Source organism: Anguilla rostrata, chromosome 14 (genome assembly GCF_018555375.3).
Source record: "Anguilla rostrata isolate EN2019 chromosome 14, ASM1855537v3, whole genome shotgun sequence".
NCBI lineage: Eukaryota > Metazoa > Chordata > Actinopteri > Anguilliformes > Anguillidae > Anguilla > Anguilla rostrata.
In genome coordinates, this window is record NC_057946.1 from 32440786 (window position 1) to 32457224 (window position 16439).

Sequence of the window (16439 nt, forward strand, 5' to 3'; positions counted from 1 at the left end):
TCCTGGATCAAACCGTCACTTTAAATATCAGAACCCTCTAGACAGCAGTGTAAATCCAGCAGAGTATTACACTTTTTCATGGATATTTTTACTTTACTAATATTCCTAACATTATTCTTCAATATTATTGCACTGTTAAGTAAGCAATGATATTCATTTTTATTCTCCAGGATAAAGAAAAGGGTTTTTCACATTTTACCAGCATCTAAAGAGTTAAAGGGTTTCAGCTCCAGGTCTGGCCCAGTTCTGGGTGTGGGTGGAGCCTATCACTGGGGCAGCGTGGGTGCAGGTGAGACCTCTTGGAGGAATAATTTGGGAACGGGGCCTGCAAACTGTGTACAGGCCGCAGGCTGGCCTCCCAGGTGGCTAACTGGCCGCTAAGCCGTTCGCTACACAGCTGTATGAAAGGACTGTATTTGGGCAGTGGGGCGGGGCGTGAGGAGGCCTACCTTGGCGAATAGGAGGTTGAGCTGCTTGCCGGAGCCATGGTAACCGCCTTGTGACAGGAAGAGCTTCACCTGCTCCTGGACCTGCTCCTCGTCCAGGTGCCAGCAGTTCTCGTCGTCTATGCTGGCCCCCGCCGTGGGGTCCGGGGCCCCTGGGGACACAGGAAACGCACATCGCCTTAGCAACCGCCCCACAGCCCACGGGAAGCGGTCGAAGCGTGAAGCCGCCGCCCGGTCACGCAGCGCGCGGTCCGGCGAGGGTTCAAGCGCAAATGCGCTTTAAACTCACTCCACTCAGGCAAAGGGACTGAAAAAACTGAAATGCGTCCCGCCTCAAACGCCAGGCTGGACGCCACGGACTCGCCCGCTTCCACGCAGCTGAAATTTCATAACCAGTCGCAGCCGCTCAGGGAAAGTGGGTCAAAGGTGAAAGCACAGGTCAGTTCAGTTCAGGTCAGTTCAGTCTATTCATATCCCCTAGGGGGCAATTCGTTTCCAGCAGCTACAAAAAAATCAAGACTGTACAACAATGGATACATCCTCAATCACATTCACACAACAATGGATACATCCTCAATCACATTCACACAACAATGGATACATCCTCAATCACATTCACACAACAATGAATACATCCTCAATCACATTGACACAACAATGGAAAATGCTCAATCACATTCACACAACAATGGATACATCCTCAATCACATTCACACAACAATAGAAGCATTCATGAGCAAACAAACATGTACCCTGTACATATATAAACCATGCGAACACGTATAAGAATCTGATCAGAGTTTAAGTTAAAATATCCCTGATAAGACCTCAGCAATGGCAAGGGCTGATCCCAGACAGTAAGTGCTGATCCCAGACAGTAAGCGCAGATCTCACAGTAAGCGCTGATCCCAGACAGTAAGTGCAGATCCCAGACAGTAAGTGCAGATCCCAGACAGTAAGCGCTGATTCCAGACAGTAAGCGCTGATCCCAGACAGTAAGCGCTGATTCCAGACAGTAAGCGCTGATCCCAGACAGTAAGCGCTGATTCCAGACAGTAAGTGCTGATCCCAGACAGTAAGCGCTGATCCCAGACAGTAAGCGCTGATCCCAGACAGTAAGCGCTGATCCCAGACAGTAAGCACTGATCCCAGAGAGTAAGCGCTGATCCCAGACAGTAAGTGCTGATCCCAGATAGTAAGCACTGATCCCAGACAGTAAGGGCTGATCTCAGACAGTAAACACTGATCCTAGACAGTAAGTGCTGATCTCACAGACCGTAAGCACTGATCCCAGACAGTAAGGGCTGATCACAGACAGTAAGTGCTGAATCCAGACAGTAAGGGCTGATCACAGACAGTAAGCGCTCATCCCAGACAGTAAGCACTGATCCAAGACAGAAAGGGCTGATCACAGGCAGGAAGTAAGCACTCATCTCAGACAGTAAGTGCGGATGACAGACAATAAGCGCTAATCACAGACAGTAAGTGCTGATCCCAGACAGGAAGCGTTGATCCCAGATAGGGAGAGCTGATCCCAGACAGGAAGCGCTCATCTCAAACAGTAAGTGCTGATCCCAGACAGTAAGTGCCGATCACAGTCAGTAAGCGCTGATCCCAGACGGTAAAAGCTGATCCCAGACGAAAAAGAGGTGTGGATCTCTAAAAATTCTGGCCACCTGGGTTCGGAAACAAAAATACCCATAATGTTCTACGGGGATTTTTCCAGTGAATTATTTCAGTTGAGTTCCTGGCCTGACTGAACCACAGTAGGATTTACCCTAAATAAAGGCGACAGGTGTCATTAGACCTCTGCCCCCAGAACACCTGTTCTAGCATACGCACGGGTTCTGACACACACACACACACACACACACACACACACACACAGGTTCTAGCACAAGCACAGACATTTTTAAGCCCAGCTCATGAGAAGCCACCGCCAGACACCTGTGACAGTGCGTGCCTCACGTCCATCTACAGCGATGTATCTACAACTCCAAACACGCGTCAAAACCCGTACTGAGAGTCCAGACCCCTTTGGGTCCCCAAACGCGCGGTACGGGGGTGAGCTAGGAGTGCTGATGTTCAGGTTCAGCTGCCTACACCTCAGCTTCAGTTAAAGGGGAAATCCTGAGGTAATTAATGACTTAACCTGCTGGTATTCACCTGAAGAATCATTCATCCACTTGTGCCACATACTGTATGTTCATTTACAAACATTGAAAATACAGAGCCCTGCCCAAAACAATAATGTCACCTAGGTATAACTCCACCCTTTTCATCCCATTGAAGAGAATGAACCCCAAAACTAAAATTATGAATCACATTTTCTGATTGTGACTTCAGTGATATAGAGAATGTTGGGAAAAAAAGGTGTCAGATCTCAGCATTTTCCCATTAAAAAGAGTCTTTACAATTACATGAATTATAAAAAGCAGTCATTTTATGTCTTGCTAAAATAATCACCAAAATTGGTGTTTCGCAGACATGGGTGAAAGTTTTTTTTTTTTTACATATGAAACACAGGTCACACCCATTATTCTGAGGGTAAGACAAAAAAGTACCAAATTCCCCAAAAGATTTTGGGGGTGAGTTCCCCTTAAAATAAGAGCCGGAACAGGGCAGAACGAGGCTCCTGCGAGGAGCTAGGTCAGATGAGGATCTAAACCCCATCTTCACTGTGGCACCAAAGTCCTCATAAACAGCTCGAGACATACAAAGCGTCCTTATGATGCAATGCCTTTACAATGCATTTACAAATCACTTTAAAACATTTCACGGTTTGGCAGAATTACACATCCAGCAGCAAGCTAACCAAGCACAGGGAACATTCTGTGCAGCAATATTTCATATCTTATGGTAATTTCATATCTTTCTAGATCACTGTGACCCGTGTTCAGTTTTCTTCAAAGCCTTAAAGGGATAAATCAAGGAATGTAATAGCAAAAGAATATGGCCTGAATTGATACGTGGAATGATCAAAATCATTTAGTGGCCATTAAATCATGTCGTTAAAACCCTGATGATGACAGCCATTCACAGAGATCTGCCACATAGGAATCAGGCACGGAAGAATCAGGGCTCTGATTGTTCCCGATTTCTCCCATTTAATCAGGAGAAAGGCGGCTGATTTATCAGAACCCAAACGTCTCGGTCGGGACTTCTTTGGGGCTTTATTGCTGATTAATCTTCCCTGCAATCAGCTGCCAGTCAGCTAGCGGAGAGCGCTTACGCTGCATTCAGCGCGGAGGGTCAGAGAACCGCCATTTCATGATTAATCAGGGAAAAAAACACACCCCTGAAAAACACACACTGGTCATTCGTGCAGTATCTGAGGTCAGAAGTGACCACTGTCCAGCTTTTTATGCTTTCATTGGACCATGGATCATTTTCATGGACCAACTCCGGCGTCTGGTCTGCAGGTAAGAGCCCCTCCCAGGTGGGTCGAATGGCCTGTTCCCTTCGCCTCGTGTTCTCATGTGAAACATCGTCTCGTGGACTGAGGGTGAACAGCAGAGGCTGCTGCTGACACATCCAACAGCAACACACTTCCTGTTCCCTTCGAGAGCTCACCCAGCCACTGAACACTGGCAGAAAAAGGGCTTTAAGAAGGACCCTGAACACCAGCAGAACACATGCCTTAAGGACCCTGAACACGAGCAGAACAAGTTCTTCAAAGACCCTGAACAGGAGCAGAATAAATGCTTTAAGGACCCTGAACACGGACAGAACAAGCGCTTTAAGAAGGGGACTCTCATTATTTCAGGCGACACAATACTGTTCCCAACAAAAGCTGTTAAAATAAAATAATCTGACAATCAACTAACACTTACGACTAAAGAGTAGAACCTTGAGCATATAAAAGTAATGGAATGAGTATATTAATTAATAATAATTAATGTACATCATAGCAAATTCCTCAGAACTCATTCCAGAAAATACCCCCCCCCCCCCAACAAGGGGGTTTCATTTTAAAATGCACATCCACTTTTCCACCCCCAAACTGTATGCCTCACAGATGAACCCTCTTTGCATTTCTGTACAAATTCAGGACGTAGACCTCAGCAGCCAACCTTAAAAACATGCAGACTAGAAATAAAAAAATTAATGAAAAAAAATAATAATTTGGTGAATACCAAACATTACAAACACAGGGGCCAGACTAATGGAAAGGACGAGGGGAAGGTTCATATGCTAATGCTACACTTAGCTTTCCACCTTCTTATTACACACGTCATTTACAATAGTAAACAAGAGAAGAACTATAGATTTCTCTCTTTCTAATTGTTACGATTTCGCCTGGTTTCTCATTTCTGAATCAGATAAAATCCCAACAGCGCATCTGAATTTTGATGAGGAAGACCTCAGGCACTCTCTGTCTCTATCTGCAAAGTTCTGAGAGAAATTCTGACCCATGCAGCTAAATCCATATTTGGCCGCCATCATAGAAAAAAATACAACAGTACTGTTGGTGAGGTAATTAAGTCAGGCTAATTCATATAGGTTTGGGCAGAAAACAGGACGATGCATCGGTCAGGACACAGGAATGAAGATGAGGAGATGTAATTTCTTCTCGGAACGGTGTAGCGTTCCAACAGTATTTATCGGTGCAGTTTAACATTCAGTATTGTCATCAGTCTGGAATAACAATAAATCGCCATTAGGCATTTAATTAAATAAATTACTGTGAAGCATGAATAAAGAAATCTCCATATATAATTATATATATATTATATATATATATATATAAACATACATACGTACATACATATAAACATATATACATGCAGTACCAAATCAAACCATCAAACTCATTAAATACATCAATCAGCATGGCAATGATCATTTTAGCAGAAACAGTAACTTAATTACATACAAATGAGAATATTACTCTTTTTAACAATGTAAAAGAGACAACTAAAAATGTACAAAGACTTACACTGTTTCTGTCACGTATACATCATCTCATAAAAAACACGTTTTCAACGTACAAAAATGCCAAGTTACTCACACATACAAGACCAGTCCAGGCCTGCCATTAAAAGTATTGATATCAATTATTAATTATTGATGTCCCTAGCTGGGCTCGAACCTAAGACCCCATGCTCCCAAGACTGTAACCACACCCGCTAGGCCACAGGCGGATTAGCTGTTTAAACTGGAAATGTTTCAGAGTAAAAAGGTATGGGTATTTTGCGTGTGTATGCGAGATTGTGATTGGGTCGTGAGGGTGAGGATTTGGCTGATGTCGGTAAAATGTCCAATGGGGAGACATGTTGTTAGTGGGATAGGCGGATATAAATCCTTATTTCTTCCTGTGGTAAGAAATCTACAGGAAAGTAATCTAAACTATACGCCGAACTTGAGCACTTTCCACACGATGGCAAAGAAAAAAAAACAGCGAGATACATACGTCATTTCCTATACCTAGAGAACGGGACTATTAAAGTGGTAAGCACCCATACATGTCAGAGCCTTTCATACAAGTACGAAAACTAATCAAGTGACTTCACTACCTGAAATCACCGACCTGTCCTTCAAAGTCCAGTAATACAGTCTGGTTCCATTCCACGGTTCAGTTAAAGTAGGCTACATGACGGAAATAAACCTCTCAATGTTAAATGGCTGATAGCAAAAGGAACAGCAGTGAAACCACAACGCTGCAGATACCACTGAAACTCAAACACGGTGTTCAGCCCCATGGGTCAGCAGGCCAGGGGTGAAGAAAGCCCTTGTATTGGTGAACATCTTTAGGTGTCACAAGGTTCTTCCAGAACAATTCGGCTTTTTGTTCCCTGAAATACCAAACGATTGCAGCTTTTTTTTTTTTTTTGTTTTTATTAAAGAGCACCTGCAAGGGAAGAAAAGCTATGAGCCAACATTCCAGCCTTGACCATTTCATCTCACCGGCTTCGTTCCCATTTCTAAAAAAAATAAAAATTTAAAAATTAAAGATTTAAAAAAAAAAAAAAAGTCAGCCTAACTGATGACATTGCTTGCAGCAAATCGCAAAAAGCTTTTTTTCCTTGGATTTTAAAAAACTGCTCCTGCATGAGCTCACACACGCGCATGCACACGGCATAGATTCTGGCATACATAAATGTGACTTTAGCACCTCCTGGCACACCATACAGAAGGATTGGGGGAGACGTACTGAATAAACCAAACACTGTTTATTCTTGAAGAAAAAAGAGGAGAGCGTTTTAGTGCCCAACAGCTTAGCTGCAGTCCCTCAAAGAGCAAAGACCCAACACAGCTTTGCTATAGGCTAGTTCTTCAGTGGGCTAAAACTGAGGTCCCTTCAATGTAGGGCTACGACCCAGGCCCCTACAAGTCAGGGTAGAAACAGACAGGTAGAAATTAAAGTATTTTGGAGGACTGTCACAAATCACCCAAACATTTCTGCAGCCAAACCGTGTTTAAAAAAATAAAATTTTAAAAAAGACACAAAAGAACTGTTGATGAGTAACGAGATGTAGGACAGCGAGGCAGCTGGATTACTAACCGCAAGCAAAAACCAAAAATAACCGCCTTCCAAAGCACTTCGCCCAGACAGAGTCGTTCGACAGGAAGCAGCTCGTACTCCTCCGTCAGACAGGACGGGATGAGGCGCTCGCATCCTCCTCTTCCTCCTTGGGGCGAGCAAGGAGGCGCACAACCCAACCCAAGGAGGAGCACAACCCAACCACCGCCTCCTCTTTCAAACACACAGCCACACAGCTGCATCAAGGAGCAAATTCTTAAAAAACAGTTTTAACTGAACTGAAATGATAACATGACTCGGGCCACATAACGGAGCATTCTAAACACCGATCTAGAAGACACGTGACACAGCCGGTGCAAGGTGAACAGCGGTCCAGGGTGTATTTTGTCAGCAAGCCCGCCATGCGAATGCCCTTTTGCAGCACAAGCCAGAGAAATCCTCAACATGGACTTCACGAAGCTGCGGGCAAGTCCACAGCTCACAGCTGCCTCCGACCAACCAAAACGCAGTGGGAGGGGCCAAGTCACCCAACTCCGCCCCCTCCCCCACCAAACCCCGCCCACCAGGGAAAGTCGCATCTTACCGTGCACTTGATTGATCTGGGAGTTCTGGGAGAGGATCTCGTCGGCCAGCTTCTGGGCGGTGGGCAGCACCTCCGTGTGGTGCACGGTGATTAAATACTGTACAAACTTCTGCAGCTGGTCGCGGTTCATCTGAAAGAGCGTCTCTGAGATGGGCAGGTGCAGCTTGACCTGGTCGGGCTTGCGTATGCGGTACAGGGACAGCGCCACCACGTGGGCGCAGTAGAAGATGTCCTTGTTGCCGCAGCCGCAGGTGACGGACGTGATCTTGCAGCGGTCGAAGCTGATGGCCACGTTGCAGACGACCTCGGGCTCCGATGGCGTGGCGGCCTCCGTCACCGTGCCGCTGAGGTGAAAACCTGCCAGAGAGAGAGAGAGAGAGAGAGAGAGAGAGAGAGACAGAGAGAGAGAGAGAGAGAGACAGATAAATATACACACGCAAATATATAAATACACATTTCATTTTTTTTTGTTCTGTCTGTTACAGCACATACAGCATTGAAGATCATACTTTGGACACTAAAGTGTACACTCTTTCATGCCAATTAAATGTGGGTTGAACTGGATTAAACAGAGAGAGGGAGAGAAAGGAGGAGACAGACAAAGAGAGGGAGAGAGAGAGAGAGAGAAAGAAAGAGAGAGGGAAAGAGAAACATGTGAGAGAGGAGGAGAGAAAGGTGGGAGAGAAGAAGAGAGGGTGGGATAGAGGTAGGGGGAAGAGAGAGCGAAAGGAGAGTGAGTGAGAGAAAGGGGGAGAGAGTGAGAGAGAAATGGGGGAGAGAAGGGGGAGAGAAAGATGGGAGAGAAGGAGCGAGGAAGAGGGGTGGGTAGAGAGAGGGGGGATGAGGAGAGAGAGAGAAGGAGGGAGGGAGAGAGGGAGGGAGGGAGAGAGGGAGGGAGGGATTAAGGCAGAGGCGGACTGGGTGGGCGGCCCTGTTTCTGAGGCAGGTTAATGATGCAGCCGCTCATCTGAATAGCGTTTGATCTCCTGGCTCGCCCAGCGGCGTCGGGAGAGCCAGGAAATCGCACGGAACCAGCCGCGGCGAGACGCGCCAGTTTCCTCCCCGCCGCCTGCCTGTGACCCGCTTCGCTGCAGCACCGAGCCCGGCCAATACAGAACCGGCAACCTGACTGAATGCGGCTTACCCCCCAAGTAAAGGGAAATCAAAATGGCAGCCGCTGGACGAGACGAGCAAACATAAAACGCTCATTTTTCGCACGGCCGCTGTTGTTTTTTTTACTTTGTTTGTTTTTTTCGCCCCCGCTGCCAGTCGCTGTGATGTATGCGTCTTGTTGGCGAGTAGACATTTGGGGGGGGGTTGGGGGCCTTTCAATTCGCGTGACGGATGATTCAGGCCCAGACGCACCGTGGTAAACAAGAGTAACGATGAAGGCATACTAAAAAGCCGCGTAGCTGGCAGCGTGCTGCCCCCCTTTCCCCTCTTTAAGATACCGGTGCCCCCCGGTGCCCCCTGCCGCCTCCCCCCCATTAATCACGCGTGGAAGCATCACTCACACGCGACAAGCAGTGAAAAAATAACGGATGGCTCAGACATGACTCAAACAATGCGTCCTTACGGTCAGAAAGCCGGCGGCAGCACTGAGCGGCTAAGAGATCTCTGTGAGATCTGCCTAATGTGACACAGACGCGGCCTCGCGCCGATTCAGCAGGATACAGCGGGGGGGGGTATAGGGCTTAACCCCGCGTGCCCTTTCTCGGAAAGTCTCCTTGGAAACGCTGGGAAAAGCACACGTGCACAGGCATCGCAAATGCACATTTATTATTTAATACAGGGAAGCCTTCTGTCATATTATAGGCGACGCAATCAGAGTCACGGGTTTGACTTGGTCATCCGCACAGTATGGGAGTGCACTGTGCAGTCTCACACTCAAAAGCCCCGCCCCTTACCCACCTCATCTCACCTAAAACAGGAAGCTCTGCCTCCTTTAACAAGAGAGACCATCAACCTCCTCTTTAATGAGCAGCAGGTGCTATTTACAATACATTCAATAATGTATAATATGAAATTCCAACAATACATACTTCCGTCCTCTTAATTTACTTCTGTGACACAATCTAGAAGTTAAAACAATTTGACTCCAACTGTACTGTAAAAAATTTGATTCCATGGCAGAAAAGGGGAAAAGCCAGCGGTTAACTAACTAAAATGAATACATGCAGCACACTCCTGCACGCACACACACACACAAACATACAAGCACACACACACACATACAAAACAGCAGAACAGTACAGCCTCCCCCCCCCCCTTAAAGAGCTGAAATGATTATGTGTGTTGGGGGGCATTAGAGATCACAGCATTGCTAAGCAGCCAGTTTGCTCCATACCTGTGAGTGAGAGGCACGTCTGGTGTTTCAGCTGTGTTGGGGGGTGGGGTAACACATGCATCACCTGCCCCTCAACTTAAGCACTACTAACCTTTAATCTGCTCTTTCACCGTGTAAAACTGTTTTCCAACACCACTGCAGCTCACAAATCTCCCTAATTATTGTTTTGGGGAGTGTGGATGGGATCGGAATTGCTACCTTTGGTTTTAACGCGGTGTCGAGCTACAACAAGGTGCGCTGCTGCTTCGGTCGGACTGGCGGCTTGCGGCTAAGACAGAAATGGCCCTTAACTCTGGGTCAATTACGTGCCTCAAAATCGTACGCCCTTAGAAACACAACAAACAATCAAGAGACTTATTTAATTTGTGCGCAAAACACACATTTAAGACGAGAGTTTATCACGAATGCAAAAGAAATCTGTTATCTGCCAAATGAGTGATATTAATGTCTGCAAGACACCAGAAGAAAGAAAATAAATTGATTTCGGGCATATTCCTTACAAAAGGCTCATAGAACATTTAAATCACCTCTGTCTGCCAGTCCTTCATTTTGTTTAATCTCCAGCTACACAAACAGGTCCACTTTGTGCAACGGCTCCTAATTACCAGCTTCAAAATCAAAATTATTCCCCCTTAACGGTCTCCATGGCTACAAATGCAGGTAATAAGAGCAAACGTTTAGAAGCCTATTTAAACAAACGTGAATTTATATATCATTCGGCTTATAAATTAGTTGGCTGCATATTCACATCGTTTAATTCCTCTAAACTGAATGTGTGGTAGGCACAGTTAATAACCTCGATGCAGAACAAAGAGTGGGAAAATCTCTATATTAAATTTATATCAATGTCGGTACTGAGTTTAAAAGCAATGCGTTTTCCGTGAATGTGAGATGTTATTTTATTTTTTCTACCCCAATTCAGTAGTAGTTATCGGAATACATAACACCAGAGTTCCACGTTTTCCAGGGTAATATTAGAGTATACATTTACGCGCGAGCACACACACGCACGGACACGCGCAAGCACACCCGCATGCACACACAACGCACGTCTCCCTGTTTCTTGGCACGGATTTAGCGCGAGGTGCCGGGGAGATGCGGGAACACTTTAATGAGCTGGCGGCGAGAGGCGAGGGTGTCGCGGGGGGAGTGAGAGAATTCTCCGGAGTCTTCGCATCTTGCGAGGAACGGCATCTCGCGGACAGTTCATCAGATCCGCGCCATCTGTTCGCCTGGGTTAAAGGCGGCCCCCGCGCTTCCCGCTACTCTCTGACAGACTGCTAAATAATTAGCTGAATCTCCACACTCCGCTGGCCACGGAGTTTATTATTTTGCCTTTTAATTTCACTTCCACGTGAGAAGAAGAAAGGAACACAAAGAAAACGGATAGACAGGGATGGAAAAAAGGCTGCCTACTGGATTAAAATTTGTATTTGCATTACAATAATAGAGACGAAAAAAATCTACCAGTATCGTTCTGATCCGTCCTTAAACTAACCCATGCGCACCAGTGGAGAGACTAGAACATCTGTTGCAGGTTATACTCAAATGCAACAATGATCACTAACCAGAACCGCAATACTAAAACATTACAAAATCCCAAAGATATATAACTGCATATTTTGCACAATAATGAGTATCCCTAGTGATCAGTTTTTTGTTAAATATGTGATGGCAATACATGAAAAATGAAATTGAAACGAAACTGGGAAATCAACCGAGCAAATGTTCTCTTTTCACAGGGACAGTGCTGTCAGATCCCTTGAATGTTGTCATCTTTAAATATCATGTGATGCACATAAAAACGCTCAAGAGCTCCCCCTCCCTCTCATTTCCTTTTGAAATCTCTCATCTATAAATCAATACCCATACATTTCAAAACCCCTAAATTTGGTTTAAGAAGTTGACCATCCTGGTTATGGGGAGGACAGCCTCAGTAACCACCAACGTGTCGTGCTGGACAGGAAAACCCGTCCCAAAATCAGACGTAGTGAAGAGGCAAGGATTGGTTCCGCCAGCGAACCTGGCGAATGACGGGAGGGACAGATTCAGAGAGCAAATTTTTGGGCGGCACAGAGAGGTACTTCCTGTCAAGGCCAGCCCCTCTCTGTGTGCCCCCCACCCCCCCTTCCTGGGGGGTCTGTGGACATGGCGGTGCCGTACGCATCATCCAGCAACCGCCCTGTGGTGGGATCACGCCCAAAAAACCCTACCCGCACTCAGCAGGCCAGCTGTCCGACTTCCTCACACAGCACCTGAGCCAGGCCACACCAGAATTCACACCTGCTGTCCTTTTATCCCAGTAAGAGTGAACTTTATTAATGCTGGGCTCTGCTGCACCAGTCAGGTATACCTGAGGACCGTGGAGGCTTCAAAGCCTGCCATATCTCCTCTTCTCTCTCTCTTCTCTCCTCCTTCTCTCTCTCCTCGTTCACTCCTCTCTCTCTCTCCCTCTTCTCCGTCCTCACTCTCTCTCTCTCCCTTTGTTCTCTCTCTCACTCATCTACCTCCCCTCTCTCCCTCTTCACTCACTCACTCTCTCTCTCTCTCTGTCTCTCTCTCTCACTCCCTATCTATCACTCACTCTCTTTCTCTCTGTCACTCACTCACTCTCTCTCTCTCTCTGTCTCTCTCTCTCACTCCCTATCACACTCTCTTTCCCTTCCCATCTCTCACCCACTCTCTCTCATTCTCTCTCTCTCACTCGCCACCGAACCATCACCAAAAACCAAACGCAAGCCAGCATTCTCACGGTTAATGACCCACTGTCCCTGCAGCAGATACACAATCGGTGAATAAAGTGGACGTTCTTTCAAACCGCAGCACTGTATTTAACCAAGAGAGACATCAGGCCACCCCCCTCCGTCTTTACTGCAAATGGATTTTCCCGGGATATGAGGTCATCAGTATCACTGGAATGAATGCCTTCTCACATCGGCCAGTACCATAACAGCACTCAGGTGGGGCTATTTGCATGCAGGCCCTGGCCCTCTCCCTGCCATACTGAAATGCCTGACTGCTTCTGAAACAAAACACATTAACGAGGGTGGCAGACACCTCAACCCCACCCCACACCCCCCCGCCCCCAAAAAAAATCAAATTGGATCTTTTCACACCCAATTTCATTTTCTAAAGAGAAATAAAAGCGCAGAAAAGCCGCGACGGCCAGAATGAATTCCGCGTTTCAGACGAGCGGCCCAGGAGCGGCCCAGGAGCGCAGATGGCGGATGGCGGTACCGGAGGTGATGTGTGGCAGGCTGGGGGGACTGGCGGGAAGGTGGCACCCGTTGAGCCGTAGATTGATAATGGCTCATTTCCACCCCCGTCAGAGAAAAAACTTTACTCCTGCATTTGCTGACAACTAAAATGAAGAAAGATGGCAGTGGGGCTGTTTTTTTTTTTTTGCCAGTAAAGCAGGCATTATGGGAGATGGACATTTCTGAGAGCGTTCCAAAATACTGGCCATAAATCCTGTCCTATCAGACGCAAATCTGTCTGTCTCCCCTACCCCCCCTCACACACACACACACACACACACACACACCGCACGTAATACAGGCCTGTAACCTGTTCCTGTTCCTGTCACCATTTTGTATGAATTAGAATTTCAAAATGCACAATTAACCCAGACCTGCAAATTCCTCGGCAGCTGCCAAGGAAAGCAGTGTGCACGTTCTGCAGGATGTAGAGGAAAGCACCATGTGCACGTTCTGCAGGATGTAGAGGAACACGGGCAAGCACGTCAGAATGTAGAGGACACGTCACGTTCTGCAGAATGTAGAGGAAAGCACCATGTGCACATTCTGCAGAATGTAGAGGAAAGCACCGTGTGCACGTTCTGCAGGATGTAGAGGAAAGCACCGTGTGCACGTTCTGCAGGATGTAGAGGAAAGCACCATGTGCACGTTCTGCAGGATGTAGGAAAGCAGTGGTGCACGTGTGTTCCTGCAGATGTAGAGGAAAGCACCGCGTGCACGTTCTGCAGGATGTAGAGGAAAGCACCATGTGCACGTTCTGCAGGATGTAGAGGAAAGCACCATGTGCACGTTCTGCAGGATGTAGAGGAAAGCACCATGTGCACGTTCTGCAGGATGTAGAGGAAAGCACCATGTGCACGTTCTGCAGGATGTAGAGGAAAGCACCGTGTGCACGTTCTGCAGGATGTAGAGGAAAGCACCGTGTGCACGTTCTGCAGGATGTAGAGGAAAGCACCGTGTGCACGTTCTGCAGGATGTAGAGGAAAGCACCGTGTGCACGTTCTGCAGGATGTAGAGGAAAGCACCATGTGCACGTTCTGCAGGATGTAGAGGAAAGCACCGTGTGCACGTTCTGCAGGATGTAGAGGAAAGCACCGTGTGCACGTTCTGCAGGATGTAGAGGAAAGCACCGTGTGCACGTTCTGCAGGATGTAGAGGAAAGCACCATGTGCACGTTCTGCAGGATGTAGGATGGCAACAAAGCCCCATGGTTTAAACATGCCAGGAGAACGAAGAGCCAAGCTCTGCTTGCTTTAAGTAGACAGACAACACACTGAAGAAATTCAGCTAGTTTTTTTTGTTTCTTGATGGTAGAGCCTAAACACAAAGCTGAAGAGCTAAAGTACACTGTATCTCCTGGGCATGAGGGAACAGAGAGCTGGGGGTTGTTAACCAAGCAGGAGACCCTCTTGCCGTTTGCAAGCGGCGGTTGGCTCCGGTTCCTCACGGTTCCCCAGGCTGGACGGGACCGCGAGGACGCTCCCTGCCCGGTCTGAGAGTGTCGCTGGTCTAAGACGCATCTCTCTAGCGCAGGCAGGAAAAACCTGCTGCCATTCTTAGCTCCAACTGCACATCCTACTGCAGAATGTGGAACGATGATAAAATAAGACATGACAGTTCGGGCTCTGCTTCATCTGAAGACAAAGGACAGACGCTGCTTTGCGTAATGGCTTAACCATCAGACCACAGAGCCCACAGAGGCCTTGCTCCGGCTAAGCTTTGCATTTAGGAAACACTTTCTGCTTTTTTTACAAGTTTGCCCCCGGCAACAAGAAAATATCAGCCGGGCCTGTTCTGTTTTTCTCATAGGCCATTTGCTGTATGAAGCAAATGGTCCTGCGCTGGTACTTCCCCGCACAGAGAGCGCGTATCAGGTTCTACCGCGGGGCTCCTGTGACACATTTAAATAGAGGTGCGAGAGTTCGGGCGGGGCCGGGGTTTCCGCGCTTCGCATCGCGGAGCCGGCTTTCACGCCGATTCCCAGAATGCACGGCTGCCCACGCTGCCGCCGGTCAGTATAAATAAGCAGGCCGCCCCTGCCGCCCACCGCTCGTCGCAAAAACCAGGGAGGCGCATATCTGGCGGAAAACCTGTTTGCTTTGGGCCACGCCGCCTGAGCAGCCAAGCGCAAAGCTGAAATAGCGGGGGCGGGGCCAGTGACGCAGGAAGCGTCGCGGCATGTACCCTTTTAGACCGTGCAGCTCAGCCCTACCCAACCCCCCCCCCCCCCCCCCGACCTCAGTACAGGCCCAATTTAACGTACCGTACCCAAAAAAGCCACGCGCATTCCGTCTCCACGGCAACATCGCCCCACTTCACCAAATATGAGCGCCATCTGAGAGAGGAGGCCCTGCGTGTGGCAGGGGGCTCTCTGACACCAGCACCACACACACACACACACACACACTCACACACACACACACACACACACACACACACACACCACACCACACAGTACCGCGCAGACACCACCACACACACAAACACACACACACACACACACACATACCTGGTCAGACACCACACACACACGACACAAACACACACAACCACACACAAACAACCCTCACACTGCACCATTCACTCCCCACCACCATCAACCACCCCAAAAAACAACCAAACACCCATACCACAAGAACACACATACCCTCCACACAACACACACCCCCACCATCACCTCGAGAAACACCCTGCGCAAGGACCTCGACTCAAACCACAAAGCCATCTACAACCAACACAGCCACAGCTGTCCACAAACCGCATCGAGACACACACAAAACCACATAACCCCCACACGTTCACCACACACACACACACACGAGCTCACTCTGCGGCTCAGACACCACCACACACACAGAGACACACACACACACACACACACGGAGTACCTGCGGCTCAGACACCAGCACACACACAGATACACAATACACACACACACACACACACAAACAACCCTCACATTTACTTGCTAACCAATTCCCCTCTTTCCCACCCCTATCTACCCCCCCCCCCCCCACCCCCAAAAAAAATTTTTTTTTCCAATGATTCCAAGATAATGTTTGGTATTTAAGCTTCGCTTCAGTATCTCATGTGCAAGTTATTAAACACTGACATGACCCTCTTCCCACAACCCACCCCCCCATCCCATCCCTGTCTGAGGGGGAAGACTATTCTCCTGCCTGTTCAAGAGACCTCGGAGCTTCAAAAGCCCCAAAGTAGCCAATTTTAGCAGGAACCCGAACACAGCCCAGCTGTCCCAGAAACCGCGCAGTCTGGAGGAAAATCACAAAAGCCCACATAACACACCCCCCCCCCCCACAAC

General features: G+C 47.8%; 1 protein-coding gene across 1 annotated transcript in view; it reads right to left on the minus strand.

The window, feature by feature from the left end:
• The window catches only part of zswim6 (zinc finger, SWIM-type containing 6), an 89926-nt gene that overhangs the window by 34653 nt on the left and 38834 nt on the right, over positions 1 to 16439 (minus strand). The window contains exons 2-3 of the mRNA XM_064306892.1: positions 7514 to 7870; positions 450 to 598 (exon numbers count right to left, since the gene is read on the minus strand). Of these exons, the coding sequence (XP_064162962.1) occupies positions 450 to 598; positions 7514 to 7870 (506 nt within the window). The remainder of the gene's footprint in view (positions 1 to 449; positions 599 to 7513; positions 7871 to 16439) is intronic.